Genomic DNA, 14,084 nt, shown 5'->3' with positions numbered 1-14,084 from the left:
CATGTTTACAAATCAAGTGTGCTCGCGAGAACTTCTTTTTAACGTCATATTGTGGAGTGCGTTGCAGCACTCGACGGACTCAACAGCAAGCCTCCTGCAGTTCTTGAGTGCGTGCTGCTGACCTCGTTTCACAAGCACACCACACACACGACAAAGATCTTTTCAAGCTTTTTTAATGTAGGATGGAATCAGTTACTAGCTTGAGTAGTTCAAACGAATTTGTTACATTTGCAAAAGGGGTTTCCTTCAAAAACTTGAAGAATAATCTAATGAATAGAGTTTTGATATAATTTGATTCAAGTGTGTTGATTTTCATTGAATGTTGTTTTTATAACTAAATTTAGAAACAATTGCTTTGACAAGAAATATGTCGTATTAATGGAATAAAAATATTAGTATAGTAGAATATTTTGAATTGAAAGAGATCATCCTTGCCTTGAGAAAGCTGTTGAAGGAATTGTATATTGTTCTTAATCAATTCTCAGAAAAGAAAGTCATAGGTGGTTTAAACAAAATTAAATTAAAAATCAAACTGAAAAACTACCTCCAATTTTTTCCATTAAAACTCAGAATCAAAATAGAGCGGCATGGAGGGATTTTTCCTCTAACAATAATTAATTGCAATTGGTAAAAATTAATTTTCAAACATCAAAATCAGGCCTGAACTTAACCAGATAGCTTTCTTAGAATTTTTAATGTTCTGTGATAAGTCAAAACTAGTTATTAACAACTTTTTTCGAAACAAACTTCTAATAAAAGAACTAATTTGTTTACTTTCGTTGCCCACTTTGACCGTTTTGTGCTCTCAATGTTGTTTGGTCATTACCACGGCAATTCCTTTGACTTTCCCTGTTCTTTTAAGTAATGCGACAACCTGGTTCCAGGAAGTCTATTGTCAAAGTAATGGCGTGCGGCTTAATGTCTGTTTATTTTCTCTATGCGCGTGCACTTTTCAACATTTCCGGCGAGCCAAGCCATCGAGTGGTTCGCGCGTGAAAAAAGTAAACGACTACGAGGCTTTTGAGCTTGGCATACATAAATTATCGACATGAACGAAGGGGCTATTCGTAAATTCTTCTCGGATTCCCTAGGTGCAAATGTGAAGCCGAGATAAAAAGTGAGCTGAAGAATTATTTTTTCACCGAAGCCTGAAATTTTAGACACGCGCTGTTTGTTTGTTATGCTCAACTACACGTCGAACAATTCTTTAAAAAAAAAATTGGTACACTGCCGTGCCACGAATAGCCCCAATGTATTAGTTTTCCTCGTGGCTGACATGCGACTTGCTAGATGCTTATCTCGAGACAGAAATTACTATTTCATACGCGGCCAGTCAAAAGGCGATTTTGTCGTTGGCAGGCCGAGTTTTATCGACTGACCACTGACCCATTTTATTTCCCAACGCAGGCAAGCCACCTTTTCCATCTTAACCCGAAATTGTGAACTCGACCAAAGGATCACGAACAATTTCTAGGATTCATTTTTTTGGAAGTTGGTTTATGGGAAAATAAGACGGATGCTAATTGAATAGGAATCTAATTTTCCTTGGCCAGACGCAGACTCTGGAAGGGCAAAAGGTGACGCATCTGCCGTAAGAAATGATTGATTGGTCACCGGCGTTTCAGCTGTGCCATCTCCAGTGCAGGACAAAATCACTCTATCCGAGGGTCAAACAGCGTCAGAATGAGTCGCAAAGTGCGCCAATTGCCCTTGAAGTTGATTGATTTTGCACCAACCGCAATTTAATTAAGCCCAATTGCGGCTAATTGATTTTAGCACTGTGTTTGCATTGCGTGTTCGCGAGTGCATGGCAATTTGAGAGTCTACATGCGCCTGGAGCGTCTAATGGAAATTGCAAGAAGTCACTTCGCTTGAGTATTCATGAGCCTCATTATTTCTCTACTGGCATTCAACGCATTTGTCACACTGGTCCCTTCTTTTATATAACTTAACAATTAAGTTGAATAAAAGAATTACCAAGTTGAGTTGGATGTGACCTACTAGAACTTTGTCTGGGACTTTTTCTTCCACAAGGCTTTGACAGCAACATTTATTTTATTTCATATTTATTTTTTCCTTCCATACAATCCTTGTTAATTCGTTATTTTTTTTAAAAAAAATTGAAATTTTAGAAGTGTGATTTTTGTTTTTTCCCCAACAATGAACGATGAATTTCGCACAATGCTGCCTGAATGTCATTCAAAAGAAAAACAAGACGCAATTCACTTAAAAACAATTATCTGGGTTAGGAATCTAGGACGATTAACTTTTTTCAATGCGTTCGATTAACTTTTAAGCACCAAATAAGCACAAATTGCGCAATTAAAACTTGAACTGCCCTCCATATCATAAAAACATCTTATCAACCCTTTCCGTCTAATTCACATGTACAGCTTTCTGAACACCTAAAAACCGCACGAAATGGATAAATTATTATTCTATAAAAATTTCAGTACCAGAAGTTTCGACAGACATTTAAAAGTTGCTACATTCTAGAACAAGAAACAGTTTATTTTACGTTTTTGTAGTGTAAACCGCCTCCAATTCCAAATTCTCAAAAATTGGAGAAAAATCAGGTTCGACTTGATTTTTTTATAACACCTATTAAATAGTATTTTTTATTCTTGTGTAAGCAGATTTTGAAAACCCTTTGTGCTTTGCAGCAAATTTTAAAGTGGTTTTTAGAGCATGGAGAATGTGAATGAACTCAGATTCCTAAGCCTAAAATAAATTAACGTAGAATATTTTAAAGGAATTAATCATTAATTTTTATTTATTATTTCAAGCCAAACACATAAAAACGTTTTGGTAGTTACCAATGGAAGGCAAAGCACACAAAAATGTCTTTACTTTTCTCAAAATTGTTGGAAAAATGGGTTAACCCATACTGACTATTTAAGTCGGCTTCAAACTTTATGCTGGGAACAAATAAAATAATTTTAAATTTAAATCGTCGTAAATTATTCGTATTTTTTGATACAAAAATCATCGCGCGATATCATTTCATTTAAAGTTACTGTTTCCTTTTTCATAGCCTGCTCACTAACGTTGATAAAATCAATCGGTTGGCACAATGCGGCCACAAAGCGAAAGCATCCTGAACGAAAAGTTTGAACGCAGCTAGTCTGATTAAAACCATTGACTCATAACTAATTCACGTGGTCTCGAAAATTCCATCGTCAAATGAGTGTGTTTCGGCCTGTTTGCCAGCATTGTCGTGCAATTTTAATGAGATTCTCACGCTGAATGACATTTCGCCGGCTGGGTCGTTAAAACGGCGAGCATGCCCTCCCTCATACCCTACCGCTTGCTTCTTTATTCGGCGACGTGCGGCACGAGAGAGCCGCAAAATCGATCCCACTCTACCTTTGCCGCCTTATTTTAGACACACTCGCGCGCTGCCTCACACAATACGTGAATTAGGCGAGCGTGCATTTTACTCTGACGCGCGTGAGTGAATAAACGTCGATATCATTGATATGTATATGAACGCGCCCTATTTTCCGCAGCACGTTTTTTCTAATGATGAGAAAACCCGCCTGTAGGTATTCAAATCAGCTTTTGTTGTGTTGTGTGAGCAGAAATAAATTAGAATCACACTGCCGCGTACGTTGTTGTTATTGCGAAAGAGGTCATTCTATTTTCACTAATTTAACTTCAAATTACTCGTTTGCCATTAAATTTTATCGAGCGGAGCGCATTTTATTTACAATTTGGCTTGCTTTAAACGTATAAAAGAATGAAGAGAAGATTGTTGACTGTAAATAAAAAGAAAAAACATTTTTATTACTCCATGGTGCAAGATGTTGAGCTGGTACGTGTCTATGCATTGTCGGCGTACTGGCCCATCAATCACGGGGGATTTATTAGTGTGCTGGCCCGTCATTGGAGCTATCAATATCCAGCTTGCAAAGAATAGAGTGATTGCAGGGTAAAAGTTGACGAGGCTCTCACCTTTCAACCTTTTAAAATATGATTTATCAATTTTAATAATTATATAATGACGAGTCCGCGAAGAATCTAGAGGAGGCTTTCAGCATGCAACAACAATAACGAAAAGTTAGGCCGGCTGCGCGTGTTGTTTATGGTAGTTTTGCTGAAAGTATTGCGCATAATTTCCATTCGAATTCTCGCCACTCGTCTGTCTGGCAAAAGTTCTGGCAAAGATCAGAAAGATTGTTGAGAAAGTAGAATCTGCTGCTAGGGAATGAGAAACCGTCGAAATAAATCTGCTGTTCAAGAAAATAATAAATTTATTCTCCTCCGTATTTTTGATGATGTTGGTTTATAAAAAAAAAACATTGTTATGATAGAAATTTTCACCAAACACGAGCATTTTTCTCACTGTATAGAACATTGATTCATTTTTCACTTCCAGACTTCCACTTTGTAATTGGTCTGTATTATAAAATTTACTTTGTAGTGCCAGTAAAAATAAAGGCGACTCTGGGAGAACTCGGAATTATACCAGCACAAGCACTTTTCACGGTCAGTCCGACGTGTGAAGCAAAAACACGACTTTCTGCCCGCGCCAGAGTGTCGAGTCAGTTTCTTGTTCCTTTGACGATTGTGTGTGTATGTGTGTGTGTGTGTGTGTGCTCTCGACTTTTGGCCAAAAGCCATGTTCTCGAAGGAAGAATTTCTCGCGTTGTTCCGAGAACCCCGATTAAATAAGGCAAAAAAGGAGTGGGACAAAGCTTCTACGTTTGCTGCCGTGGAAAATACAGTGGCGGCCGATTCGCTAGTGACCCCGTTTATTTATTTCAATACTTCTCTTGTACACTTCTCTGGCGATAAAATCGAACTGAGTGTGCATTTTTATGGGGCCGATCGAGCGGCAGATGTGCGAATTTCTCAGAGCTGAAACTTTTGCAGCGCTCAATGATACGCTCGCGCACTCGTTCGTTCTATTTTGATATTATAGCTTATATACATACTTTGGCAAATATGCGCCGTCGCTGGCAGTTCGTGCAGTATTGAAAAAGTTAGTTGCCACTGTTTGGTATGCGCCGCGACAAGTCAGTAATTGGCTCACCAACACCACCCACTTGGAAAATGAAAGGGTGCATACTCACGGTCGTTTAGTAATCTTGGACGACGAATGTGTCCTGCCGGATAATTGCTTTAATTGGGCGAAAATTGCTGCAGCACGCGGAACGGGTTCTTTTCTTTCAACCTTCATGGCGCATATCAAGCTCAACTCGACTCTCTTGGCCCAACTTAATGAACACGGATAGGGTGAAATAATTATAATTCAAAAAGCTGAACTGTTTAATCGTGCGCTTGGAGGGGAAATAAATCTACAGCGAATGAAATTCCACTAAGCTCTTGCATTAACAAAACAAGCTACAACCATAGTTTAAAAATTATTCTTTGTGGTTTAATTATTATTTTTCTAGAGTTATAGTGATGATCAGTAATCGAGCCGCTATCTTTTTCCTGTCCAACTCTTTTTTAACAACTTTCCATGTTTAATCAGTTAATTTTTCTCCTGCTGATTAAAATGAAACAACTTGTCTAGTCATTTTCGAGACCAACAAGAATTCTCCCATTTTTTGCCAGAAGAAAAATTGGATCAAATGAGTTGTTTTTCTCGCTGGCAGCCTCTTTCTCGCGGACAAAAATGCACAACCGCTGCAATTTGCAATCAACATAACGAGCAGTGCCAATGTCAGAACCATAAAAATGCATTTCCATGACGACTATACTCATCCTGCTACTGTATATATGCACGCTATGGTGACGCTGGCGAGGACAAAAGCAAGCGATTGTGCAATATATTTATATGCAAATCTCAGCCGCAGCGGCAACGTGATCTGATTTTGCTCGGTGCGGATAAAAAGTAGCTATAGCATGTGATTAATTACGGCGACACAAGTCTCGACAGCAGACAATGCCTAGACTGCTTGTACTTTCAGTCGTTTGAGGTTGCTTATCATAATTAATTTTTTGAGCTCTATTTATCTGAAAAATATTAGCAAAATAATTAACAAATTTGTACCATCCAGCCAAGAAAAAATAGGACGTGTGACTTAATAATTTTGGCCAGTAAACCTTTACCAAGCACTAAAACGGCAAAGGACGTTATAAATGGTGTTCTATGAACTACTTGAAGAGAAAATCAACTGCTTAAATTGTGTAATCACTAGATTAGAGAAAAGTTAAAAAAAATTGAGATATATGATTATCGTTGATTTTTGCTTTTAAACTATGAAAAATAACGACATCCTTATAATTAGAGGATATTCTTTACTTTTTAAAAGGTTTCAAGATTTCCTGTGAATTAAGAAATAAAGTGCACAATCTATATAATTGTTTTTACTTTTGGAAAACGCTAAAAAATGAAGCCTGAAAATTGTATTATGAATTATGAAGATCCAAATAAAAAATGATGAAAATTCCAACTTTTTCTATGGAAATTTTTAATAACACTTGGAACTTTGACGTCTAAAGTGTTCCTGACCAAACACTTGCTATCAAAATCTTGTTTGGTCGGCGGGGTTGGTGTGCTGCTTGAGACCAGTTGCACTTTGGCGAGCGAGGTGGGGATTCGTGAGTGGGAAAGTTTCCCCCGTTGATTAGTCCGTGGAAATGCAAAACTTTTCCGATCATTTCGGCCGCGAAAAGTTGGAGGACCCTCGAGTCGCAACTCGGGCACACAATTTTTGGCGCACCTGAGCAGCCGACGCGTGAGCGGGGTGAAAGCAGAAAAAAATCGCTTGGTTGGCTGGCTTGCTACCGGGGCTTCAGAAAATTGTCTTTGCTGGAAAAGTGGCAACAGCGGTAATTGGATCAGACGGTGCTTACTCGACGACATTTATTGTTTGCAGCCCGTGCAAAAGGAGCTAGCAAATAAGTGTGTTCGCACATATCGATGCAAATCCGAGCTGAAAAGCGCTCCATTACCTCCTTACGCAACAAACTCTAGCGTTTTCTAGAGCTCTGTTCTTTAAAAACCACTTGAACTATTCACCAAATTTCCTGCTGCACTAAATTACCAATCACCTCATTACGTAATTAGGATTTGTACATAGTTTTATATGTAGTCATGCAGCTATTTAATATAATCATGAATTAGAGGAATAATAATTTTGAAAATTAATGTTTTCATAAACTTGTCCATGTTTATTTGTTTTGAAATACATAAATCAACATGAAATTATTTCGCAGTGATTAAAATATTGATGCGGAACACCAACCATAATTTATCAAAGTATGATTTGATGTATACGATATATTCACTCATTTAATGAATTATACGTTTGATTTTAATTTAGTTCAGTGAAATAAATACCTCAAGCATGTATTTATTTTCAAATTTCTTTATACTCAACAAACCTGCGCTAAGTTCTCTTGCTAAACATAGTTTTCCAAATTAATGCAAATAGGACAGAATGATTTTGTTGGTAATAAGTGTTATAAGGAACAATAAAAGGCGTCTAGATAAATTATTTTTTATTGGTGCAGTCTGTCCAACGACACATTCTTTCTTTAGATTTAAAATAAAATTACTTACACCCACCCATGATTCAAAATATTATCCTTTGTGCAAAGAGAGTGAATCTGAATTTAAGATTTCATCTTTCTAGCACAGCAATTCATTCATGTGGCGTTTAAAAAGTCATTAGTGCCGGTGGCAAATGAAAAACAATGGTGTGTGTTCTCGAATATTATGTTTTTGTGGCCCATATTCATCATGTTCTTTATCTCGCTTGTCACGCCGATCGATTTTCGCACGCACACACGCTGCCGAATTTTGCCCGAGAGCAAAAATCGTGACTATTTAAGCGTCCTCCGTCGTGCTGCACAAAAGCCCGGCAAATAAAGTTTGTTCTCGCCTGTTTGCGAGTCATTCGGGCAGGAAAGAAAGGCGAAAGAAAGTTTGATGACAATCTCCACGAGGCGGGCTCCGCTCCAGTTTCTTTCGCAAAACAAACTTCGCAAGTGAGTGCAATTTGTAAATGCTGCCGGGTGGTTTGTCAACGGTTAGAGGCCCGAACGGTCAAGATTCGACCTGCGCGGGAAGTCATCAATCAAAAATTCCCTCCAAGTGGAAAATTGTTGTTTTCAGACGAATAATTAGTCTGACATTTCATACAGGAGGTCGAGCAAAAACCCTTTGAATAGTAATGTAAACATTAAATAAAGGAGAATGGTCATATCTGTAAAACAACAACATGCAAGGAGCTGTTCAATCACTCTCGATTTTAGCCCAAAGCAGTGTCCACACTCACCAGCACGTCCGGTGGCCGTTGGCACAGAGGGGTAGGGGGTGGTTGACGAGGGCGGCGCGGCCAGAGGGTACACGGGGTCACAACACTCGCGCTCAGGGAACTCGCTGCCCCCTGCGGCGTGCACGAGCAGCAACAGCAACGGCAGCACCGTGCGGCGCCAGGCTGTCCGACTCTTGGGACGCCCCATCGGACAGCATCGGTGGTCACTGCTGACGCATGGTGGGTGAGGGTGGCGAGACCGAATCGCCTCGACTGCGGCGCGGCTCTTCTCTTGCAATCGGCCTCTGCGCGAACTGTTCTGACTCACCCCTCGCCGTTCGACTCACTGGCGGGCCGCACACCCGACGCAACACACAGCCGGTCGGTCGGGGTAGCAGGCGGGCGGTCTCCCGCCACAACTATCGACATCGATACCCCGCCTCCGCGTTTCGCAACACCCTTTCTTCGACAATTTTGCGTAGGGTCTAGAATTTCGTTTCCGATTCATACCGTTTCAACAGTTTCTTATTGACAAAAACCTTGCCAAAGTGCGGGAAGCGTTGCCAAAATCGTTTTTAAATATTTTTAGTTAATCTTGATTTTTTGGCTTCTGACACCAGTCCTGAATTTTGCATCTTCTGAATCTATTTTAATTCCTCAATGAACCGAACCACCGGGGGATGAAAATGAACTAAAAATTAGTTATTTTATTTGAACAAACCTAAAAAATAAATGGAGAAGTGGTTTTTGTACTGCCAATGGACTCATAATGAGTCAGTGAAGAAAAATTTTAAGGGGTATTTGTTTAGGTTTTTATTTCAAGAACAAGTTTTTAGTATTATAATGCGGGGAAAAAAATAACGGTACTCTCTTTCTTATCAATAGTGAATCAGAGCAAATTTTACAAGTCCATTTTGCCAATTTAGACGGAGTTTAAAACCTACTATATGGAATTTTAAAAATCATTTTTAGTTGTAATTTGGAATTAAAGTTGCATATTTCGAGCTCATTTGATGTTTCAAAGTTTACGTAAAGCCAAGAAACACTTTTCACTTAATTTTCAGTCTTAATATTTTTACGTAACGCTTCTTGAAACAATATTCGCCTTTGCGGAGATTCGATTGGCATCGATGTATTGAGCACCCTTGGCACCACCACTCGTCGGTTCTCGTGCCACTGCTATGCTGCTGCTGCTGCTGCGCACCACTGTTTGTGTTTGGAAAACGCGGCGCACTCGCTCTATCTCTCTCTTACCCGTTTCCCAAATAGACCTACCAAACGAACGAGCGCTCGTTTCGCCCCCGTCGTCTGTTCTCTCTCTCTCTCTCTTCTCGTTGGCTCGGCTCTCTTGTTTGGTCTCTGCTTTATTGCCGCTGCTGCATTCTTGAGAACGAGGGCGATTTGCATTCCTGACCTCTCGTGCATTCCCGTTTATTCTCTGGTGGAATTACGCCGGCTCACGGTCACAACTGCCTGACCTTTGAATTGATTGTTATGCCTGTGATTGGAGATTCACTGCGCACAAATGCCGTCGTTGAGTTTGACGAGCACCGAGGCTTGTCGAGTGCACGCCACGGGAAAGTTGTGTGTCGTGCTGCAGTTCCATTGAAAATATGAACACTGATGTGACCGGGTACGTTTGCACCGTGAAAGGAAGGTGGCACAGATTAAAGCCCTTTTCAACAGCTGCCAGTTGAAAAATAAATCCACGTTGGCCGAGAAAGAGTTGGGGGAAAAATCTCTGCCACGGGCACAGAGCTGCAAAGCTGCAGTCGTGAATATTTTATCGATGCACAAGGTCGCAGTGAGTGCATTCAGTTCTCTCTATTCAGAAGCCTATGGAAATGCATTTTCTCTCTTCTACTCTCGCCACACTCGAACACAATGCGTTTCAAAGGAGGAAATCAAGCGGCGCCGCTGCGGGATTCCCAAGCCAGTCACTGGATTTTTAAGTGCGTAGTTGGATTGCAATTTAGCAGTGAGGCAAAAGGAAGGCTCAGTCACGTCTTCTCTTTCCGCAGGGTGCGTGTGTGTGTGTGTATCAAGGCAGGCAACCAGCCGCACAAGTGCTCGTCGAGTGCAAACACGCGTGATTGCGATTATTATTTAAGAGAGGCAGACGCATCCACTCTGGCAGAGCACGCACGCTTGCTTTCTCGCAGCCACGCCAAACTAGCGAGCAAACAGACTGACAAACGGCTGTTTTGACTGCAAACACCGAAACGCTTTGCCCAAGTGCCTGCAAAGACGCTCTTCTCTCCTGCTTTCTCCGCACTCTGCCCACTTTCAGGCGAAAATATGAGCCATCGGTTGGTCGCCGGCGCAGACCGTTGCTCGCCCAATTTAAATCAAGTTATCTCTTAAACGAGTAAAATAAAAGGTGCAAAATGGGTATATTTTTGTTGTGGGGGCTATAAATGTTAATTTTCAAAGAAGCTTATTGAACTATTTTAATTGCAATCAACGTTAAAAAATTGCATATATTTTCTTTGTGCTTGAATCAAATAAATAAGCGTTATATCTTTAATTCTTGCGCAAGAAATGGTAAAACTCATTTTAAAAAACTAGAGTAGAATATCAAGAATTCATTTATATAATTTTGTGGCTTTTGCTGAACTTCAACCCCCAAGAAAAAAAACAAAAAATGTAGCATCTTACGGTTAGGGGTGGAGGTTAAACACCCCTAAACCTTTCAGCTGGTCAGGGAAGGTCGAGACGAGTCCAACGGTGGTTAGTTTTTGCAATTCTGATGGTTAGAACCCGAGATTTGAGATTTGTAAAAATGTCAATATTTGAAAAATCTATATTTTCTTTTCGCGCGCCGCTATTTCTTGAGAAGTTTGAAACCAAAACAAAATGTAAGCACACCACTGGAAAGCTCGTTTATTTTTCTAGGTAATCATATGCATAACATGTGGGTTACATATCAAATTCCGAAGTAAATTACGAAAGTAAAATCGCCGGATGATATTGTCTATTGTCGTCGTGCCGGACGCGCGACACGAATTCTTAAATTCAAAATATTTCGCGATCTGTTAGAGTCTCCATCGATTTCTCTTCACCATTCGATTCTACACATTCAGGGCTAAATTTTTTACGTTTTCGTGAAAAAAATCCGAGGGGGCGTATTTTGCGATATTTTTAATTGAACATTTTGCACGCGAATTTGTGACCTTGACCTTTGACCTACAAATTTTTGACCAATGGCAAATTTGTTCTACTGAAAAAGTTACGTGTGGAGGTGAAAAAACCACATCGAAATTCCAATCTGGACCGAAGATACCTTGATATTTCGGATTTACTATCTGAAATTTTCCGTTTTCGAAAATCGTGATTTCCCAAAAAAGCCCCCGAATTTTTTGCTCAAAATTTCAGGTTACACACTATGAAACACCCCTAACAACATATGTAAAATTCAGGATGGAGAAATAAAGTCGGTAAAATTGACAATTGCCCTTAAAAGTCTCCCGAACACACACTTTTACTATTTTACTAAATATTTTTCGCGAATTTAGTAATTAAAAATTCATCAACAAACAGTAGAAAATCGAAATTATTCTAATCGACCGTCCGAGTTAATCTTTAATTTTGTAAAGTATATAACATAACATACTTTTAATAAATCAAATATTAAATGCTTCGTGACACTGATAGCCGTAACATTGACATTGCATTCAAAATTATTTATTTTAATTTGTGTATAATATTGCTAGATTTGTAAACTGGCTTAAATAATCATATAGAAACAGTGTTTACAAGGCAACAAATCACAATTGTTCGTTATTTTTTAAATTTCCCTCAAATTGTGATGTATTTTTGCACTTTTATTTTTCCAAGCTTTCAAACTCAAATTCAGGCAAACTAAAAAAGTAAAAGATAATGTTAATTTCATAATAAAAAATAAACTTAATGCTCAGGTAAAAAAAAACTGTTTTTGATGGCAAATAAAATAGCTTTAACAATCTGAAAATAATCTTTATCATTTAGGTCTGATCATAACAACGAAATGTGAAGAAACAAAAAACCCTGTTGGTTCCGGGAATTCAAGGAATCATCCCGAGTTTTGTTTTTACTTTTGTGCCCCATGCCATTGATTGAAACCGAAAATTCACACTGAATAATGAATTTATGCAACCGGAATGTCTCAAGTGATGAGCACGTTGCATACCCAAGAAAGACGCGGACATTTCGGCGACGAGTTAGCGTTTCGCTCAAAGTGCATCGTAAAATTTAATCTGAATTTCAAATTGTGAGAGAGGCGGCCCATTTCCGAGCCGCACCGCACGATGCGCAACTCGAGACGCTGCGTCCGCTGGGAGTTTCGACGCTGCAGACGCCGCTACACCGGGCGCAAATTCAAGACTGCTCACGTGCGCGCAGTCCAATTTGCATGCTGAGCCGATTATTTCGACGAGAGACACGCAAATTAAGCGAAAGCGCCCCGAAAACTAGCCAAATCATCTCCCGGTGAAAACTGTTTCCGCATTCCATCGTGCCGCTAGTTAAGTGGAGCCAGATTTAACAATAAAAATATCTTTTTGCAAATATATTTTGTTGCTTTCCTAAAATTTAGATTTTTGTTTAAAATCTTTAACAAATAAAATTAAATTGGAAAAACTTTTAGGAAATTTTAATTTTGTCGCACAGTCTCAAACAATTTCTTAAGTAAAAAGAATCTAATGAGCAAAATTTCAAAATTAAATCGAACGTATTAGACTGTAAACGATGTGAATGGGTGGAGCACACTTCCCACTTGCCCTATTTCAGATCATTATTGCGCGAGGTGCGGTATAGCTGGCTGATTTGAAGCAAAAACGGAAGCCACTTATCAACGCCAGCCGACGAGCAACAGACAATTACAGAGAGCGGCACAAAAGCCATTTTCCCCACTTACGTGTGTGTTCGCTAAATCCGGCAATTTGCAAACAAGCGTCGGGCGAAAATAAAATTCAATTTCGCAGGCAAAATAAAACAATCGCTGCGGATTCCACGTGCCGCCAGCGGCGATTCGCAAATTGCCGACGAGAACGAAACAAACTCGGCTCCGGGGAATGCTTGGCGAAAAAAAAAACATTTCGTGCGTACCTTTGTACTGTTTCCTTTTTGCTTCAAACCTTTCCTTTCTCGTCTCTCTTGATTGAAATGTGTGCTCTGAGCATTAGACAAACGGTAAATGCTTTCTAAGACGTGTTTGCACAGAGATGCCTGTTCTTGAGGGGAAAAAAATAAAGATCAACATGAAACACTCTCTCCATTCTAACTTTACATAACTTAAATAGCAGTGGTTGTTTATTCTCACGTTAGTAAACTTTTAAATTAAACAACAGAAGTTCATGTTGAGAGAGCTTCTTAAATTATACTAAAACCTCATAATGATGTAACAACTTTATGCGTGGATATCAAATGTAAATTCAAGATTTATTAAGAGCACTATTTTTTACATACAAATTGCTACTTTCTCTCGAGCAATGCTTTATGTTCACTTCTTGAAATTTATTTATTTATATTTTAATGCCACAAATTTTAAAATCAAGCCTTAATTACAGGGTGTTTTAAATGTGAACGAATAAGCATGTCTAATTTGCTATAAATATCCTAAATATTGAATTCAATCTCATTAATTTTTTTTGGGATTTATATAAATTTTAGCGCCCTAGTGCCTCTGGGTAATTCAACGAAGGCTACTATCCAAATAACATGTAATAAAATCTTTTTCGTTCATAGAAAAGCGTTTTGATGGAATTAAAATTATTGCACTCTACTCGGGATTTAAAGCATCATGAGAATACGGTATGATAATTTATTTATTAATTTATTTTAGCTTGAATTTTATATTTTGAGCTGATGACTATGCAAGAAATCAAAGGAATG

General features: G+C 39.0%; 1 protein-coding gene across 4 annotated transcripts in view; it reads right to left on the bottom strand.

Annotated features, from left to right (window-relative positions):
• Nucleotides 1-8,577, bottom strand: part of Gfrl (Glial cell line-derived neurotrophic family receptor-like) — a 91,738-nt gene extending 83,161 nt beyond the window's left edge. For 3 of the 4 annotated variants that reach the window (XM_065493334.1, XM_065493335.1, XM_065493336.1), the window contains exon 1: nucleotides 8,235-8,577. In XM_065493334.1, the coding sequence (XP_065349406.1) occupies nucleotides 8,235-8,421 (187 nt within the window). In that variant the 5' untranslated portion in view covers nucleotides 8,422-8,577. The remainder of the gene's footprint in view (nucleotides 1-8,234) is intronic. The other variant, XM_065493337.1, reaches the window with a different exon arrangement.
• Nucleotides 8,578-14,084: the final 5,507 nt, after the last annotated feature.

Source organism: Cloeon dipterum, chromosome X (genome assembly GCF_949628265.1).
Source record: "Cloeon dipterum chromosome X, ieCloDipt1.1, whole genome shotgun sequence".
NCBI lineage: Eukaryota > Metazoa > Arthropoda > Insecta > Ephemeroptera > Baetidae > Cloeon > Cloeon dipterum.
The sequence above is the reverse complement of the archived record's forward strand: the minus strand, read 5'-3'. Positions and strand labels throughout refer to the sequence as shown.